The sequence below is a fragment of the Magallana gigas genome, chromosome 5 (genome assembly GCF_963853765.1).
Source record: "Magallana gigas chromosome 5, xbMagGiga1.1, whole genome shotgun sequence".
Lineage (NCBI taxonomy): Eukaryota > Metazoa > Mollusca > Bivalvia > Ostreida > Ostreidae > Magallana > Magallana gigas.
The window spans coordinates 41,707,919-41,725,424 of NC_088857.1; the positions used below are offsets into that span (position 1 = coordinate 41,707,919).

Sequence of the window (17,506 nt, forward strand, 5' to 3'; positions counted from 1 at the left end):
AAAGTTATTTTGCCATGCACAAAAAACTGGATATCGAGTTTTCCACATAATAGAGAAACTGGATGCGAACATTTAATTTCCCGTAATTTTGTATATCTATATCTAAATGATAAAAATCACTTAACTTATCTATAGGTTTAAGTTTGAATTCTTGCTATCAAAAATACTGAATCCGTTGAAAGAATTTTAAAATATATTTTTAAACTTTAAGAGTTTTAGAATTCCGGAAATTCGGTCCCGTTATCATTATGATCATTTTTACATCACTCCTCTAAACATCCGGTTTTACTTTTATTATTTTTTAACCGAAGTCATGCATTTGATGCAACACATTTCTGCATTTTTAACATTAGTGAGTATATTTCATGCAACATTAAATGTTTTCACGCATCAAACACAATTTGTGACTGAGAATTCGATTTATTTGGATGGCTACATAAATTGTAGTGTGTTAGCCCGTTTGTAGGATCACGGACACCTGCATACTTCAATTTAAGAACTACCCAAAACTTGATTTACATATGACATTCAGCCTAGCTTTTTGATGATAATACCTCTTGTTTGTTTTAGGTTTTGACAGTTACTGTATCACTGACAAATGCTTTACATTGTCCAAGAGATCGATCGAGGAATGTCAGGAATTTACTGAAAGAGGCAAGTATACTGGTGTATTGTCCAATACACAATTGGCAAAAGTTGTTCCCCTTTGCGGGGTCAACCCAAAGGTTAAAAGGGAAAAAACAACTTTCCCCTTCTTTATGCAACCAAATATTTGGCGTCCTCCGACGAAATCTCTTGGAATTTAATTTATTCCTTCAATATGTGGGTTGTCCTAACTAAACTTGGGGCAATCAAAATTCACAGTGGAAACGAATTTCTAATGTGAAATGACGAAGTAACAACCTTCTATCCACAAATGCTACTGTGAGAAATATATGGGTTTTTCCCCAAGGATGGCGCCCAAGGAAAATAACTTTTGTAAAGTGTGGATTGAAATTATACGTATAACATGTTATCTTGCTTGTGAATGCAATGAATTGTTAAAAGAATGAAAAAACAAACGAAAAGATGCAGGGCAGAGTTATTTAGATGTACAAACAACAATTTCCCCTTTGTAATCTTCAAGGTTTATACATGTATCATCAAATGGATTTCAAAACAGTTGAATTTATGAGCATAAGGACTAAAAGATCTTAAAAAAGAACAGTCTTTGCCAAATGACTTTCGACTGTCAGACCTCTGATTTACAGTGGTCAAATACAATATATATTTTGTATTACCTGGGGTATTAGAAATCATTGAATTTCATGGAATCAACTCAACAATGAAATCCATAAAAATTGGAATTCTATCAATATTGATGAGACCACATGCAGTTATGTAGTACAATGTATTTGTCATGGTATGAGCTCAACAATAGCTTTGTATATTCTTAATTAGTTTATTTTCAATATATGGATGTCCTCCATTTGTCTACTTCTGCAGGTGGTGTATCCACTGTTCACACAAGTCAAGACCAGTGTCCCAGACACTTGCCTGTTTTCTCCAGAGAGAGACAAATACCTGCTGCAAGAAGAGAACAAGGTATCGGAGGGAATCTCCAAATGGTACTGTAACTACTGCGGGAAAGGCTTCTACTCAGAAGATTACCTGGATCGACACTTTGATAATAGACATAGTGAATATGTTAGAGAGGTATGATACTGGTATATCATCAAATAGTATATAAGATATGTTCAACCAATAATTCTGATTATACCTCCTGCTCCAAAGGAGAGGGGGTATACTGTTTAAATCTTGTGTGTCTTTCTGTGTATGCATATAAAAAAATTCTGTCGCATTTTTCTCAGCATCCGTTCATCGCAGATTCTTGAAATTTTAACACACTCTTACCGGTAGTTTAGGCATGCCATATGGTGGGATTTATATTTGTACCAATCGTACATCATCTCTCTGTTAAATGAGAACTTTTGTTTATTTCTAGTCTAAATTTTCAAACCTTTTATTCTTCTGATCATAAAAAAAGAAATAAATGCTAGATTTTCATATTCATCTTGTTTACAGTCTAAATACATGCAAGTAGAAAAACTAAATATTTTATTAAGCAGATCCCAACATCAAGTCAGCATATAAGTAATGAATAAATTTTTTTAATGAAATTGCAAGGATAAATCCTCGGTTTGCTTTGCTGATTACTGTGACATCATGAGATGCGACATCCTTGCTGGGAGGAGAAAGAAAGAATTCTGGGATGTTTCGTTATGTCTGGAGAGTGACATGAAGGATCTGATGGACGACTGTGAGGTAATAATGTATATAACAATAAACATTTGTAATCCCTCTTACCCCTGGTATACAGTCCACAAAAAAATCTACCAGTACATAAGTATAAACATGTACATGGGGTCAAATTCTAAAAGTTTTTTGTTCATTATAGAAACATTCCCTTTTTGTGAGAGGAATTTAAATTGAGGTTTTATATGTTTGAAGAGATTTTTTAGTTCCTTCATACTTTTATAACTGTATTGTGTGTTTCAAGAATAAAATTCTACATAGACACAGGGATTGTCCCTTATAATATCTGAGTCAATACCGATATTTGTAATTTTAAAGTTTTTAGTCAGTTACCGGATATTTACAAACTTGAATAAAACTAGAACTTTTTTTGTCATCAACAAAAAGTAAGGGCTTTTCGACATCCCCTTTCCCTTTTTTGTTTGGAAATGTCAGGTAAAATCGTTTTTAGCTCACCCGAGCTGAAAGCTCAAGTGAGCTTTTCTGATCACATTTTGTCTGTCGTCCGTCCGTCCGTCTGTCCGTCCGTCTGTCCGTAAACTTTTCACATTTTCAACATCTTCTCAAGAACTACTTAACCAATTTCAACCAAACTTGGCACAAATCATCCTTAGGCAAAGGGGATTCAAAGTTGTGAAAATTAAGGGCCACACCCGTTTTCAAGGGGAGATAATTAGAAATTAATGAAAAATTTCGAGAAATTTTCAAAAATCTTCTTCTCAAGAACCAGAAAGCCAGGAAAGCTGAAACTTGTGTGGAAGCATTCTCAGGTAGTGTAGATTCAAAGTTGTGAAATTCATGACCCCTGGGGGTAGGGTGGGGCCACAATGGGGGGTCTAAGTTTTACATAGGAATATATAGAGTAAATCTTTAAAAATCTTCTTCTCAGAAACTAAACAGCCAGGAAAGCTGAAACTTATGTGGAAGCATCCTCAGGTAGTGTAGATTCAAAGTTGTGAAATTCATGACCCCCGGGGGTAGGGTGGGGCCACAATGGGGGGGTCGAAGTTTTACATAGGAATATATAGAGTAAATCTTTAAAAATCTTCTTCTCAGAAACTAAACAGCCAGGAAAGCTGAAACTTGTGTGGAAGCATCCTCAGGTAGTGTAGATTCAAAGTTGTGAAAATCATGACCCCCGGGGATAGGGTGGGGCCACAATGGGGGGTCGAAGTTTACCATAGGAATATATAGAGTAAATCTTTAAAAATCTTCTTCTCAGAAACTAATCAGCTAGCAAAGCTGAAATTTGTGTGGAAGCATCCTCAGGTAGTGTAGATTCAAAGTTGTGAAAATCATGACCCCTGGGGGTAGGGTGGGGCCACAATGGGGGGTCGAAGTTTACCATAGGAATATATAGAGTAAATCTTTAGAAATCTTCTTCTCAGAAACTAATCAGCCAGGAAAGCTGAAACTTGTGTGGAAGCATCCTCAGGTAGTGTAGATTCATAGTTGTGAAAATCATGATCCCTGGGGGTAGGGTGAGGCCACATTGGGGGGGTGTTAAAATTTTACATAGGAATATATAGAGTAAATCTTTAAAAATCTTCTCAGAAGTTAATCAGCAAGGAAAGCTGAAACTTGTGTGGAAGCATCCTCAGGTAGTGTAGATTCATAGTTGTGAAAATCATGACCCCCGGGGGTAGGGTGGGGCACAATGGGAGGGGGGCGGGGGTCGAAGTTTTACATAATAATATATAGAGTAAATCTTTAAAAATCTTCTTCTCACAAACTAATCAGCCAGGAAAGCTGAAACTTGTGGGAAGTATCCTCAGGTAGTGTAGATTCAAAGATGTGAAAATCATGACCCTTGGGGGTAGGGTGAGGCCACATAGGGAGGGGGGGTGTTAAAGTTTTACATAGGAATATATATAGAGTAAATCTTTAAAAATCTTCTTCTCAGAAACTAATCAGCAAGATGATTCTTTATAATTGTTAAGACTTTGGCTCCAGGACAATTCTTCGGCCTCACAAGAAGGTTCAGAGTTTGATGTAGCTAAATATCCCATATATAAACAATTGTAAAGGATCTTTTTGAGAACTGCAATACTCAACATGTGATATGACTATAAAATTGAAGCAGGCAGCTATTTTTTCATTAGAATCTTTTTGTATTACTGTATTGAGTTATTGCCCTTGATTTATTGATTCTTGATTATTTTATTTAATGCATCCACTGTTAACCAATTATTGTGATGATTATTTTTATACAATAATAAATATTCAATGTATATAAGTTGTTCTGCATAAGTAGTTTTGGGTTAGGCCGGATTAGTTTGTTTATTTTTGATTTCCAATTTTTAGATACTATGAATTATTTTAGGCCGGCACATATATAGGGACAGTGTATATTGCATTGCAACGAGCGACTGTTTGGGGTTAAACTTGAACAGGCATGGAGAGACTGAGGGTGTGGGCATCCCTGCTCTATCTAATCTTCGTGTTTTTCTAAGCTACGATACAGAGTGTGCGGTCCTTCCTGCCATGTATCGCATTAATACAAGTGTGCGGTCACACCTGCTTGTTGTGGTTGCGGCGGAGCACTAGTGTATGGTCATCCCGTCTGGTGTTCTGGCCTTTCTAGCACAAGTGTGCGGTCATCCCTGCTTGCGTTATCTCTGCTTGCGTAAACGTTGGTACCTGTGAGTTGCGTAGGTGTGCGGTCATCCCTGCCTGCGTAACTTTGAGTCCCTATATATGTGCAGGAGCGGTGATTAAAGTCTGCTCTTGTAAATATTGGCAGCAATCAGGGCTATCCGAGTTCCAAGGGGGAAAAATGGATTTTATTTATACAGGATCTACATGTATTATTGTACATTGTCCAGATTGTTTGTATTATGACTCCATTAAGCTGACTTTATCATACCTATTGTTCCTCAGGTGAGCGATGTGGCTCATGGGCCTCTTGTTTTTATTTACAAATTCTTCACCACCTTGGTATAATCAGTTGCCTAAATATAACCTTATAAATAATGCAATGTCAAAAAAAGATAACTTCAGAAATTTAGAAGTAAATATACTTTAAATTTCTAATAGAATATTTCAAAAAAATCATAAAAAAGTAAGTATTCCTTTCTTGAATAGAAAACGTGGTATGCCTAGAGTATTAATGCTCTACATTCGTTGAGCAAAGAGAGATAACTTTTTCTAAATCACTTTTTCAACTTTTAAAAAGTTACAATATTCACGCCCTTAAAACTCCTATGAGAAGTCAAAAAATGGTCCTACGGACTATAATTTTTAAATTGTACTCTTTACTCAAAACTTCAAACCGAAAAGATTTTAAAAATCGGATGAAAAATAAAAAAGATACAGCTATTGGGCTGTTTTCAGCTTTGACCCCTCTAGATCCCTTATCTTTCATAATTTTAATCCCAAAACCTTTTCCAGTCTGCAAATTAGGTCCCTCAATATTCATATGAATATTAAATAAGAGAATATTTACTTGAAAACTGTTTGAGAAAACGTGGCACGCGTGAATTCAGTTTAAAATTAAAACACCCATAGACGATTTTTTATCAACTTATAAAACCGGAAGTTCTCAATGGTTTCAAACGAATCTTTAAATATATGATAATTATGACAGTTTTAACATTTTCCATTCCTCATTTAGAAAATTTGGTGGTTATTTTAATTTTTAATTTTTCCATCCCCCCTTTTTTCATAGTTTGAAGTCTAGTATCTCGAAAACAGCAAGAGATAGATAAGAGTTGTCGCTTACAATTTTGTATATCATACTAGGAAGTATCTAAATCCAAAATTTCTTAGTTTATAATAAAAAAATAAAATATATACAAAGGTCCTTTCAATATTTTGTTTTTTGGATGTGTAAACCGGAAGTTTATAGACCAGAAGTCAAAAAAGGGACATATGGGAGAACTAAACAATTGCTAGAAGAATCTAACATTAAATTTTTATTATTTGGTTCCCTTTTCAAACAATCACTGACGAAACTTTGTCGAGAAGAATAATAATAATAAAACAGAACGAAAACAATAGGTCTTTTTGACCGAAAGTCGAAAAGCCCTAATAATAAAGAGTATATAGTCAACCCTAGTAGTGATATTTTGTGGTTTACTATTGTAGAGACTGATGAGTGCCTGTGTCCCTGATGGTTTGAGTAAAAATGCTACAGAATTCCTGATCACTCATATGACAGAAAATGTCTGCTCTTTTCTAACATGCAAGAAATACTGGCAGTCAGCTGTAGAAGAGGTATAGTTTTTATATATGCTGGTACATAAAATACTATGCACCAATGAAAGAATTGAACTATTCAGGAGCCAGTCTCTCATATGCCGACATTAGGGCCATGTCTCTTTTTCATTTTTGATGAATAACTCATGCCCTATTCTGATTGGCTCCTCCACATTTTTTTCAAGGGAAATCCCTTTGCCAGTAATTGGGTCAATACCTATGCATGTATCTATGAACAGCATATTTTTACTAAAAAAAACTTCTTCCTTTTGCAGGAGAATGATGGTGTGATCTTCTACTCCATTTTGACAGTCTTTCTCATCATAGTGTTCACCATCTACTACTGTGTGGCCTATCACTATTTTTAGTAAGTGTACACTCAGAATGGTTTTTGCTTATCTTCAATATGTTTTGGTGTGAGCTCCTAGCTGCAGGTGTCTAGCTCACAGTCTGAAAAAAATTGGATGGACGACATGGAAGCTACAGTTCCATATGTTTTAAAAAACTGCAATTTACAGTGCACAAAAAATTGCACTAGTTTTGGACAAATTAATCTTACTTCTTAACACATTCTGTACAAATATTTGATTAAAAAAAATCTTGGACATTTTACTAGATATCATCACTTGTCTTGCCTCTGATATTCTTTTAAACACCATCACCAGCTCTTTAAACTGAAGTGGTGCAGTTTTTTACGTGCAAAAATGGCGACTCGATCTGAATGTGAATATAACATAGTTCATTTTCTGAGGTTGGTTAGTGTGTTTAAGAGAGTCTGAGGCAAGTAAAGTGACGATTTTTTGTGGGAATAAGGTTAATTAGTCCAAGACTAGCGCATCTTTTTGTATGCCGCAAATTGAAACTTTTTAACAGGTATGGAACTGTAGCTCCCAGGTCGTCCATCCAAATTTTTCAGACCAGGAGCTACAGACCTGCTGCTATAGTCCTTCTCGAAACATCTATGCAGCGCATTTAGACTATTTATAATTTAAACAAATGCACATACCTGTGAAAAAAGTGCAATTGAAATAGATGAAAGGGAGAGTATCCAAGATAACTTCATTGACATATTATTTTTCACTGAAATTCACAGGAATAAAAACTGTTTTCTTATGGAGATTTACAATGGAAAATGTTGACATCTTTTCTCCATCTAGAAGTCATTTGAAATGCCTCACACAATTTTTCTTCCTTATCATCTGGGTCTGTTGCAATGCAAAATCCCTGTAGACTTCTTTATTATTAGTTGTGTATTGAAACCTGGTAAGCTGGAGGGGGCGTTCCGAAGAAGAAAACTTGAAAAAAAAATTCATACTTTTGAAATGACATTGTTTGAACCCTGGGCACATTGATAATCACAATTTCTGCATGTTTTTTCTTCTTGCAATATTTAAATGATTGCCAAAAGATTTGAAAAAAAAAAATTTAAGTGGGTAAAATTCTCATATACATGCACAATATGTTTACATATTCAATTATTTTTCATGTGCCCAATGTTCAGTAAATTACAATTGCACATGTTCACTCCTTTACTAAAAGAACAATGATTTCTTTGTAATTATAGCACAGACACCTTCACTGACTCCTATTACGAGACCTACTATGACAGACACTACCCCGTGAGTAACCCCCAGGTAGGCAGACAACAAGAGGGTATCCCTGGAACCAGACGCAGAATAATGGAAGATATAGCTGAACATGAAGTCAGCTGACAAAGCTGCACATAAAAGCAGCTGACAGAATTTGTATTAGTATGGCGATTCTTTGAAGAGTGAAAAAGAAAATTGTGTGTGCATTGTTGTGATGGTTTTTAATGATTGGTAGCATGTATAGATTCAGGGAAGCAATCGCAAGTGCTGTAGGAACAAAACAAAATTAGGTAACATGATGGAAATTATATTAGCAAGCAATGCCTGTGATGCTGAATTAATGTAAATGAACATGGCAAGATAAAGGTACATGTACTAAGTATTTTTGTTAAATTATTGTCAATTGTTTTGCATTTGTATATACTATGAATTTTCTTGGTTGTTCAAATTTTAAAGACATCCAAAAAAATGAAAACAAACATCATTATGTATGTACCAGTCCTTTTTTTTAAAAATCAAATTAAGCTCTTATGTTTTATATGGTACTTACCTCACAGGAACATCTAATACACAGAACATATAATAATGTAGCATTTCTATACTATTTATTTCTTTCGTACAGAGATGAATGGCCTTACAAAATTGTACATGCTAATGAGCATCTAACATGTGTAAACATTTTTTGTGTTCTTTTAAGACAGTAAATAAATTCTTCAATACAATTATCCTGATGCAATAGATTTTTTAATCATTTCTGCTATATCATGCTGTATAGAAAGTGGAAATTACCACGCCGAAGTATGATATCATATAACATCTTTTAGAATAATACATTAAATCATGTAAATATTAAAGTCTTGCTCATTTTGGATCAATATCAACCCTTCAGTGTTCTTTCTGTAGAGTAATGCCCCTTGGACTATGAAAACTGTTACCAGTACTTCAGTTCTATGTCCTGAGCTGATTATATGCTGACTATTTATTTATTGGATGACCCTGGGACATTCAGACTGCGCTACTTTTAAATGTGACCATACTGTGGAACACATTTTAAGTGTCACACTGACCCTTCTTTGTTACCTGTCCCATCCCCCACCCCCAAAAGAAAATAAATTTTGCATTTCTCTATACATGTAACATTATACTCTGTATAATTCTACTGTGGTATCTGTATATTGCAGTTTTAAAAGAATTTGAAAGATGTATGCATATTCATCATGGTAACACCCTTTGGGAATTACTTTTATCTTTGTACCAGTATATGACTCAAAAGTTATAAAATGAAACTGTCCATTATGTCAGATATTGTACAGTCCTCTGCACTAAAGCACCTGGCACTGTCAAATATCTGAGATAATAGACATACAGCTTTAGGCCTATAACCATTACTGGTTACATATTACATGTATATTCATGTATATTATAAGGAAATCAAGTAGCGTAAATTTCTAATTAATCAAAAATAAATAAACGGAACAATTTTTAATGAAAAAAGTTTATTGCAAAAGTCCTATGCAGTAATATTTGCTACAGCTTGATAAATTTGGGTCAAAAGCACATATACATGTATTTTTGGTGGATGTCGAAATAAAAATGAGGTGTCCAACCATCAATTAAGTTATAGACAGTCCAGATTGTCACCTGATCCAATCAAATGTATGTGTCCTCGTGTCACATGACTTTGAATATCAATATATCATAAACTCAAAAAATAAAAAAAAACAAAGCAGGCATTTATTTTACACAAGTAACATTTACATTCAAAGCATTTTAAGAATTTATCCAAAAAAAATGTAGCAAGTTGTAATCTTTTCACTTTTTTATTGCATTTGATAATACTATATTTAGGGGATGCATAGATTTTTTTAGCATGCACTTGAATAGTTCATTGGTCAGATGCATACTTCTCTGGAAATTTTCAGTGCAAACTATATTTCTTTTGTTTAAAGAAACCAGGAAATAATTGGAATAAACTAAGACATACATTAAGTAACCTTTCAAACCTGTCTTTAAGACAGTCTTTGGTTTATAAGTTCTACAGAAGTGATCTATGACAATATCGAAAAAATAATGAGCACATTTGATACACATGACCCATAAAATAATATGTAAAGTGATAATTTAAAGATCAGCTAACACTTTAAATTATTAAAAAAAATTGCACTCTTATCACACTCTTTAGCATAATATACTTGACGTACATGTGTAGTATATCACATTCCATGCATTTTGACTGTAAAGCCCATTACAATGACCTTGACACCATACACTTTATTACTAAATGTTTATGAAGTGCCCATGCACTCTCTCATACAATGGAAGACAAAAACATGCCTGAGATCTTGAACAAAAAGAGACATTGGGCTTTATTTAAAAAACCTACCAAATATCATAAAAACTCATCAAGATGACCGAATTTTTTTTCTTCTATGCAGGCATGTCAATTTACAAATGTGGTTTCAATAATGACATGTATATACATGTACAGTGATTCCTGTCAAATCAAAATGTATTGAAAAAAATAATGTAATAACAGTGTGATTAAAAAACGGACAATCTCAGACTGTACAGTACATTGGTTTAACTAGGTGTCGGATTACACTGGTCACACTGTACCTTTACAAAGTCCATGTGGTGGTGTCAATTATCTAATGCATTAACGTATGCATGAACAATATTTCATAAGGTAACAGACAAAATATATCAACTAGCACTCTCTGGTGGTGTAAAGAACAAAAACAATTTTTATATCATGACATAATTAAACAACCATCAAAATTTCTTGTTCTGAATAGTGATTATCTCCCTTCTCATCCTCCAAACACATCTTTTAAGTTGCAAATTTTCATTTCTTTTTTTTTCATACAATGATAAATATGACTTAAAAATATAGGCAAATGAGAAATTGGCAATATTATATATATCATACATTAATACACAAAAAAAAAAAGTTTATACAATTGACAAAAAATAAAGCACGCAACATTAAGCGGTGGGCTCGGGCACAGTTTGTTTTTCTCCATTAGGCTGGTCACCTTGCCAACGCTTTTTGTATTGTTGGCGCCCAAATCCCTCATCATAATTTCCTTTCCTAGCAAACAGCTGCTTGAAATGATTTGTGCAGTAGATGACTCCTTCATTCATGCTGAACGTTTTTGCCCTAAGATAAAACAAAACAACAAAATCATAAGTATAGCCAGATACTAGCATTCATTAAATGACAACCTTTTCACAGTAATTATGAATAAATTGAACTGATTAAGACATCGTTATGCATTAATAAAAACAGTGATTTTGTGTTTACTCCCTTGTAAAATACATATATGACACACAGTAAAAAAATAACATTCAAATCCTATATAAATATAATTCAAGTGATTTTTGGTGATTCTGGAAGCATGCTTACACTTCAAAATTTGAAATTAACAATAACATGCTATTATATTAAAACACTTTCTCAACTTTCAAATGCATTCACACACTCTCTAAAAACCACTCGCATGCAATCTTAATTTCTCTAAACACTAGTTTTAAAAATTCCTGAAATATTTGGTACATGTACGAATAATCCTACACACTTAAAAGGACCTTTCACCAAGGAATACACAAGGTTACTTCATTAAGAACTATGTAATGACAATGTTAACTAGATCTTCTGTTCAAAGGAGACAGGAAATCATTGATTTAGTAAATGGGGGGAAGGAGAATAAACTCTTCTGGGAAAGGAAATGCTCTATTACATGGGCTGCATCCTGCAGGCTCTAATTCTGCTGTACTGTTCTTAGAAGCCATCTTACCAGTACTTGCCCTTACTCTCCACACTGTGTTTGAATTTGGTGATTCATTTTACTGATCTCAATGTTAATACTTCAGGATTTCTGGAGGCAATGAACCAGAGTTTTCTTATCTTTGTAAGTGGGGAAAACTCTGATTGACTTACTGCAGAAATTTCATGTTTCCTGTTCAGAATAGAATTCCTAGTACTCTCTACGCTATTCTCTAATATGTACATGCTATACTTGAGTATAGGGTACAAAATTCAAAGTTTGCAAAATAAATAGCACAATGTATTTTTTCTGGATAAACATAAAAGAAACGTAACAATCTGGATTGCTACATCGTCTAGATGACCTGAAAAACCGACGTTACGTGGCAAATTTCTCTAAACCTGCGATAAAAACATAAACTGAAGTGAGAAAAATGAAAATCAGTGTATGAATATCTTACGTTAATCGTGAGTTACAGTGGGAGCATTTAAAACACGCCCTGTGGTAGCAGTTTTTATTCATTTCTATCTTCTCCATGGCATAGACTGTTTTCTGACATGCTGCGCACTTCTCCAACTGAACGGCAACAAAGGGACTTTTGGGCTGCACAGAAAGAGTTATAAACATAAACATATAAACAAAATCACAAGCAACAAACTGCAAGCATAAAATCTTTCAATTTCATCAGCCATGCTGTTACTGTGGCAACTGAAGGGTTGCCAGTGCTAATAATATCGAGTTATTTTTTAGCTAAATTATAAAAAAGTGAGTACTTTAACTTTACACCAAGATGCTTGTTAAAATAATCAAATCAAATGCAAAAAAAATTTAAAACATTTTGATTAGTGTTAGAAGTGCATGCATTAAAAAAATCCAAGTAGGATGAGAACTGAAAAAAAGAAAAGCGTATACATGTACATGTATATATTTAATGTATATGTGAGGAAAATGATGATGAAACAGATTATTGTAATTTAGTGCAAGATTTGTATTTCCCTCACAGTATCCTGTTTGTTGGATATGGTTCATGAAAACATCAGGAAATCGGAGATGACTCATGTGTTGATAAGTGATAAGGGTTATCTACAGAAAAAACGCTACCTTTATCTATAATGATTTTTTGACAGATTTTCGTTGAAAGTGATGAAGAGCGTGCTTTCTATAACCAGTCAGTAATTTCACTATTAGATACAATAACTATGTGGAACAAAAACCTTTTCAACCATGTGTGGAATGTCTGATGAGAGTAAACTCAGTAAAGCTCAAAATTGTTGTATTGTATGCCTGGATGTGCAAATTTGATATCCCTAATTTGATCCCTAATTGTAAATAATATGTGGACATGAGGTCACTGATAAGCTACAGGATACATAAGTTAGATTGGCTAATTCAGATCCCACACTGAACATGATTAATCAAATGAAGATAAAATAGTCCATGTATTAATTTGTGTGTTGCAATGACGAAACCCCCCCCCCCCCCCCCAAAAAAAATACATGTAATAATAAAAAAGTAAATGGTAGATTATTTAAAATACAAGAGTTATAATAGCCCAATACACCAGAGACAGGCCAAGAATATAATAATTATATATGAGTATCAAAGTCAAGATGTAGTAACACTGCATGTGTAAAATACTGGACAGAAAGAAAACCTGTATGTACTTGCTATGATTGGTATAGAGGGGACAATAATTGCTCGAAAGTTGGTACAGGTTGATACATAATGAGAGAGATCAATATATATATATGTGTAGAAGATTGTCTGGGATCACACCACTGATATATTGCAGCCAGTGATTGACACCTATTGATAGCTGCCGGCCATGCGTGTCTATAGCACACTCACATTCGCCTCATTGTCAGCGGTGGGAGCCCCAATTGACTCATCCTCCTAAAAAAATTGTTCATATAAATGATAGATGATATTTATATCTCAAAGTTTTAACTCTTGTGGTTACTTTGTTGTTTGATGATAATCTACATGATCAAAACTAATAGCCGAGAGAAGATTTGAGTACACAGGAAATCCTAACAGAGATGAATGTATGGTATATGATGAGTAAGGAGGTCAGAATGCTATGGTATATTGTATATGTCCCAGCCAAGTATGTAAGTATACACAAAATATGGTAGAAAGAAGAGGGGTATCTAAGTGAGGTTAAAAAGAGGTCAAACTATGTTCGACCAAGTAAAAAAAAAACTACTGAAGACAAATTAGAAGAAATTAGAGGATATAACTACAAAAGTAAGAAAATTAAGTCCCCAAACTAAGAATTTGAGTTAATTGGAACACCTCGTGTGGAGAGAAGAACTTACTGTTCCTACAGACGAGGGGGCATTTTCGCCTCTCTCTGGCGAATCACTGCTTTCCTCAAACATCTGCATGGGCAAAGAAAAAAATAATCATGGGTTATATTAGTAACACACAAACAGAATGCAAACCATGCAAAATAGCTATTCCGCCAGTAATAATGGTCAGTGTATAGTGTGTCATCTGCTGTACATAAATAAATCCAAATGTCCAGTGATTTTTGTCTGTAGTAACATCTTTGCCTACAAAGCAGTTATGCTTGAATTTACACTGATATAATTACGGTTAAGGCATTTGTAAAATATTTGTGTGAAATCAAAGTCTTTTTATTGTTGAATCACAAACACATGGCAATCTTTGCTACTGCATGTTGAAACAGAACTATCATTATAATGAACTAAGAAGCTCTTCTACAATCTGCAGATTATCTCAGATAATCCCACAGAGTTTATTCTGCAGACAATCCTACCCATTAATTGGTGAATAATCATCCATGCATGTGCAGACATCAAACCTAAGACATAACTCTATTGATCTGCAAGATTGGAGTAGTTCAGGGGATGAATTATTAATCATATCTAAAAATAGTCACGGGGGATTTCATGGACAAGATAATAACAGGTGTTCCATACATCTTACAATTGGAAACCCTAGCAATGTGTAATTTTATGGTTTGTTTATGCTTCTTAAGGCTTTGTGGTACTTTATTGTTATTATTCTAACAGTAAAATGGGGCACAAGTATTGCGAGAGGTATCACCTAGTACAAGTTTAGTTCCTTTTAGCCAGTGAAATTATTTAGCACTTATTTCACTCACTATGGCTCGAAATAAACTCTTTGCTTTTTGCAAATGCATGCCCAGAATTTTTCGAGATGGACAAACTCAACAGTACATCATTCATAACCCTCTTCTTGATGAATTGCCATACCATAAAGAATTCAAATCTAGCAAATAAAATTTTAAGAGTCAAGTTTTCTTCACTTATCTGATATCTTCCGCATCTAATATACCAGCAGAATCTTTTTTTTAACATACATATCAATTAATGTGTCGTACAGAAAGTTACCATGGTAACTTGCTTCCATATGCCTAGTTTAAATAGATGGAATATATGAAGTTAAGCACTTTCAGCACTTTGACCTTGCATTTGTAGCTCAGAATTTACTCATTAATATCTACAGTTTAGACCAGGTATGTAAACATCTCTTGGAGTTGTTGATATAATTTGTGAATAAAACCATGAAAACAAGTGGAGAACCCATTGATTTTCTGAATCTTCCACATCATTTACTCAACTGAACTTGAAATAACTTACGTTAAAAACAACATACTTTTCTTTAAAACAGATTTTCTTGTCATTTCCTTGTCAAATATGTCACAAAAGAGAAAACTTTTTTTTTCTCTTGTCCTGAAACTCCCTGACATTAAAACCCTTTTGTCATGCAAGCAATGTATTACATGTACAATTAACATTGATTATAACCTAGCACCATTAGTCTGAAACATCCTGAAATAGAATTATAGAGCTGAGGTTTTAATTTATCTTAATTTGATTGTGTTAATAAAAGCTACAAGATGTATGCAAATAGAACACTGTACCTCATCATTGACTGTTCCTAGATTGTCTTCCATTTGTAAGGAGAATGTGACCCACTATGCTTTATTTCCGTGTGGCTGAGGCTTTTATATATGCCCACCCATACAAAATTGTGTCATATACAATGACCCATTTCCTTCTGGTTTTTGCAAGTTAGCTATATGACTAAAGTGTTTGAAAAAATAGAGAGGAGAGGAGGAGTTCTTAAAATAGTGTTTGAGTTATCAAGTTCTTTTTCATTTATTAGACCAACCTTCAATGAAGGGGCTAAACAAGCTTGTTCATTGTTTTTCAACCAAATTATAAATATGTCTATTGTACAACAATGCATGTTTTGTAAAGTTCATATAATTGGCAACAGCGCAGACTACATGCACTTTGTGACTTACATACCGTATATACTCGCTTATAAGTCGGTATTTTGGGTGTAGAAATTTGAATGAAAAGTAGGGGTCCGACTTATAGGCATGACATACAATCAGATAATTTTTCCACTGAGTAAAACTTCGTTTTTGGGTGCCATTTTGCTTCCAACTTTTAACTTGCAATCCGTATACTTGACATGTTCATTTTTTAATTCCTAAAAGATAACCACATTAATAAATACATTGAAAGTTTCAACTGTATTTCTTAAAAATATGAAAAAGTATTTTTTTATTTAAACAGGCAATTATTTACGCCTGAGGTGATAATAGCTGTAGGTATAACTGTACTTAAAACTACACAAGCCAACACTGAGTTTAAGAGGCTAATTACCAACCCTAATCAGTCAGTAGGGGATAAAATCACTGTCATTTTATTTCCAGTAGCATTTAAAATAGTTTTTTAGCTATAATCAAGTTGTATTGAGTGTTTAAAAAATATAATGGCGTCAAAAATCGTAAGTTACAAACTTCAAGAAAGATAACTCTGTTTACAGAAAACTCTTTAAAAACATGGCGTCTAAAAGCGATCTAGTTGGATTACAGAACAGCAATTTCTGTTTAATACTTAAAAATTAAACACCAGAACAATTGCTGGTCTGTTTTAAAAAAATAAAGATCGTTTTATAATTATTCATAATTGATTACACCTGCATGAGGTGATAATAGCTATATTGGTGGCTGTAGGTGGCATGTCACCTAAAACAACACAAGCTAACACACCAGTTTTAAAAGGGGCTATACCATCTTAATCTGTCAGTAGGGGATCAAAATCACTATCATTTTATTTTCAATAGTATTTAAAATATTTTTAAAGCTTTGACAAGTTTTCATTAGTGTATAAAAAAAAAAATGGCGTCCAAAATCGAAAGTTATTAATCCAGGATAGATGTCTTAACACCAACACTTAAAATGCATTGCATCTACAAATGACAACAGAGGGGTCAAACACCAATATTTTTTAGCTAGACTATAGTAATGCTTGATAAAATGTGCTTATTTGATCGACAATCTGTAGACTGATTATCCAGAAAAAATTACCCGACTTATAAGAGGGTCAATGGCAAAATCTTGTAAATGAACCTGAAAAATGGCAACCGACTTATAGGCGAACAATACTTATAGGCGAGTACATACGGTAATAGTGTACTAAAATACACTCATCCTTAAGAAGAAACGGGAAACCTCCCTTTTGTGACATTATTGTACTGTCTTTTGAAGTAAAAAATGAGATTTTAATCTTCCATATATTGTTTTCCAACAGCATGAATAAGCTAATTTAAGGGCCAGCCTGTGATATCTGGTAATCATGAGTGCGAGTCTGA

The 17,506-nt window shown here is 33.9% G+C and overlaps 2 protein-coding genes across 23 annotated transcripts in view; one reads left to right on the forward strand and one right to left on the reverse strand.

Annotated features, from left to right (window-relative positions):
* The first annotated feature begins 229 nt into the window (after positions 1 to 229).
* Positions 230 to 8,806, forward strand: LOC105347311 (uncharacterized). The gene is made up of 7 exons (XM_011456327.4): positions 230 to 352; positions 571 to 654; positions 1,486 to 1,695; positions 2,167 to 2,304; positions 6,382 to 6,510; positions 6,768 to 6,859; positions 8,057 to 8,806. The coding sequence occupies exons 1-7, from the start codon at positions 314 to 316 to the stop codon at positions 8,202 to 8,204; spliced, it is 840 nt and encodes a 279-aa protein (XP_011454629.3). The 5' UTR covers positions 230 to 313; the 3' UTR covers positions 8,205 to 8,806.
* A 754-nt stretch (positions 8,807 to 9,560) lies between these two features.
* The window catches only part of LOC105347313 (enolase-phosphatase E1), a 45,018-nt gene continuing 37,072 nt past the window's right edge, over positions 9,561 to 17,506 (reverse strand). For 9 of the 22 annotated variants that reach the window (XM_066085479.1, XM_066085485.1, XM_066085490.1 and 6 more), the window contains 4 exons: positions 14,167 to 14,229; positions 13,697 to 13,741; positions 12,309 to 12,451; positions 9,561 to 11,241 (listed from right to left, as the gene is read on the reverse strand). In XM_066085479.1, coding sequence (XP_065941551.1) covers positions 11,067 to 11,241; positions 12,309 to 12,451; positions 13,697 to 13,741; positions 14,167 to 14,229 — 426 coding nt within the window. In that variant the 3' untranslated portion in view covers positions 9,561 to 11,066. The remainder of the gene's footprint in view (positions 11,242 to 12,308; positions 12,452 to 13,696; positions 13,742 to 14,166; positions 14,230 to 17,506) is intronic. The other 13 variants (XM_066085483.1, XM_066085480.1, XM_066085482.1 and 10 more) reach the window with 8 other exon arrangements.

Coding starts and splice junctions, on each gene's coding strand:
- LOC105347311 (XM_011456327.4), top strand. CDS start 314: ATGCATTTGATGCAACACATTTCTGCATTTTTAACATTA. Junction 353..570: donor TTTCTGCATTTTTAACATTA/GTGAGTATATTT, acceptor TGTTTGTTTTAG/GTTTTGACAGTTACTGTATC. Junction 6,860..8,056: donor GTGGCCTATCACTATTTTTA/GTAAGTGTACAC, acceptor TTGTAATTATAG/CACAGACACCTTCACTGACT.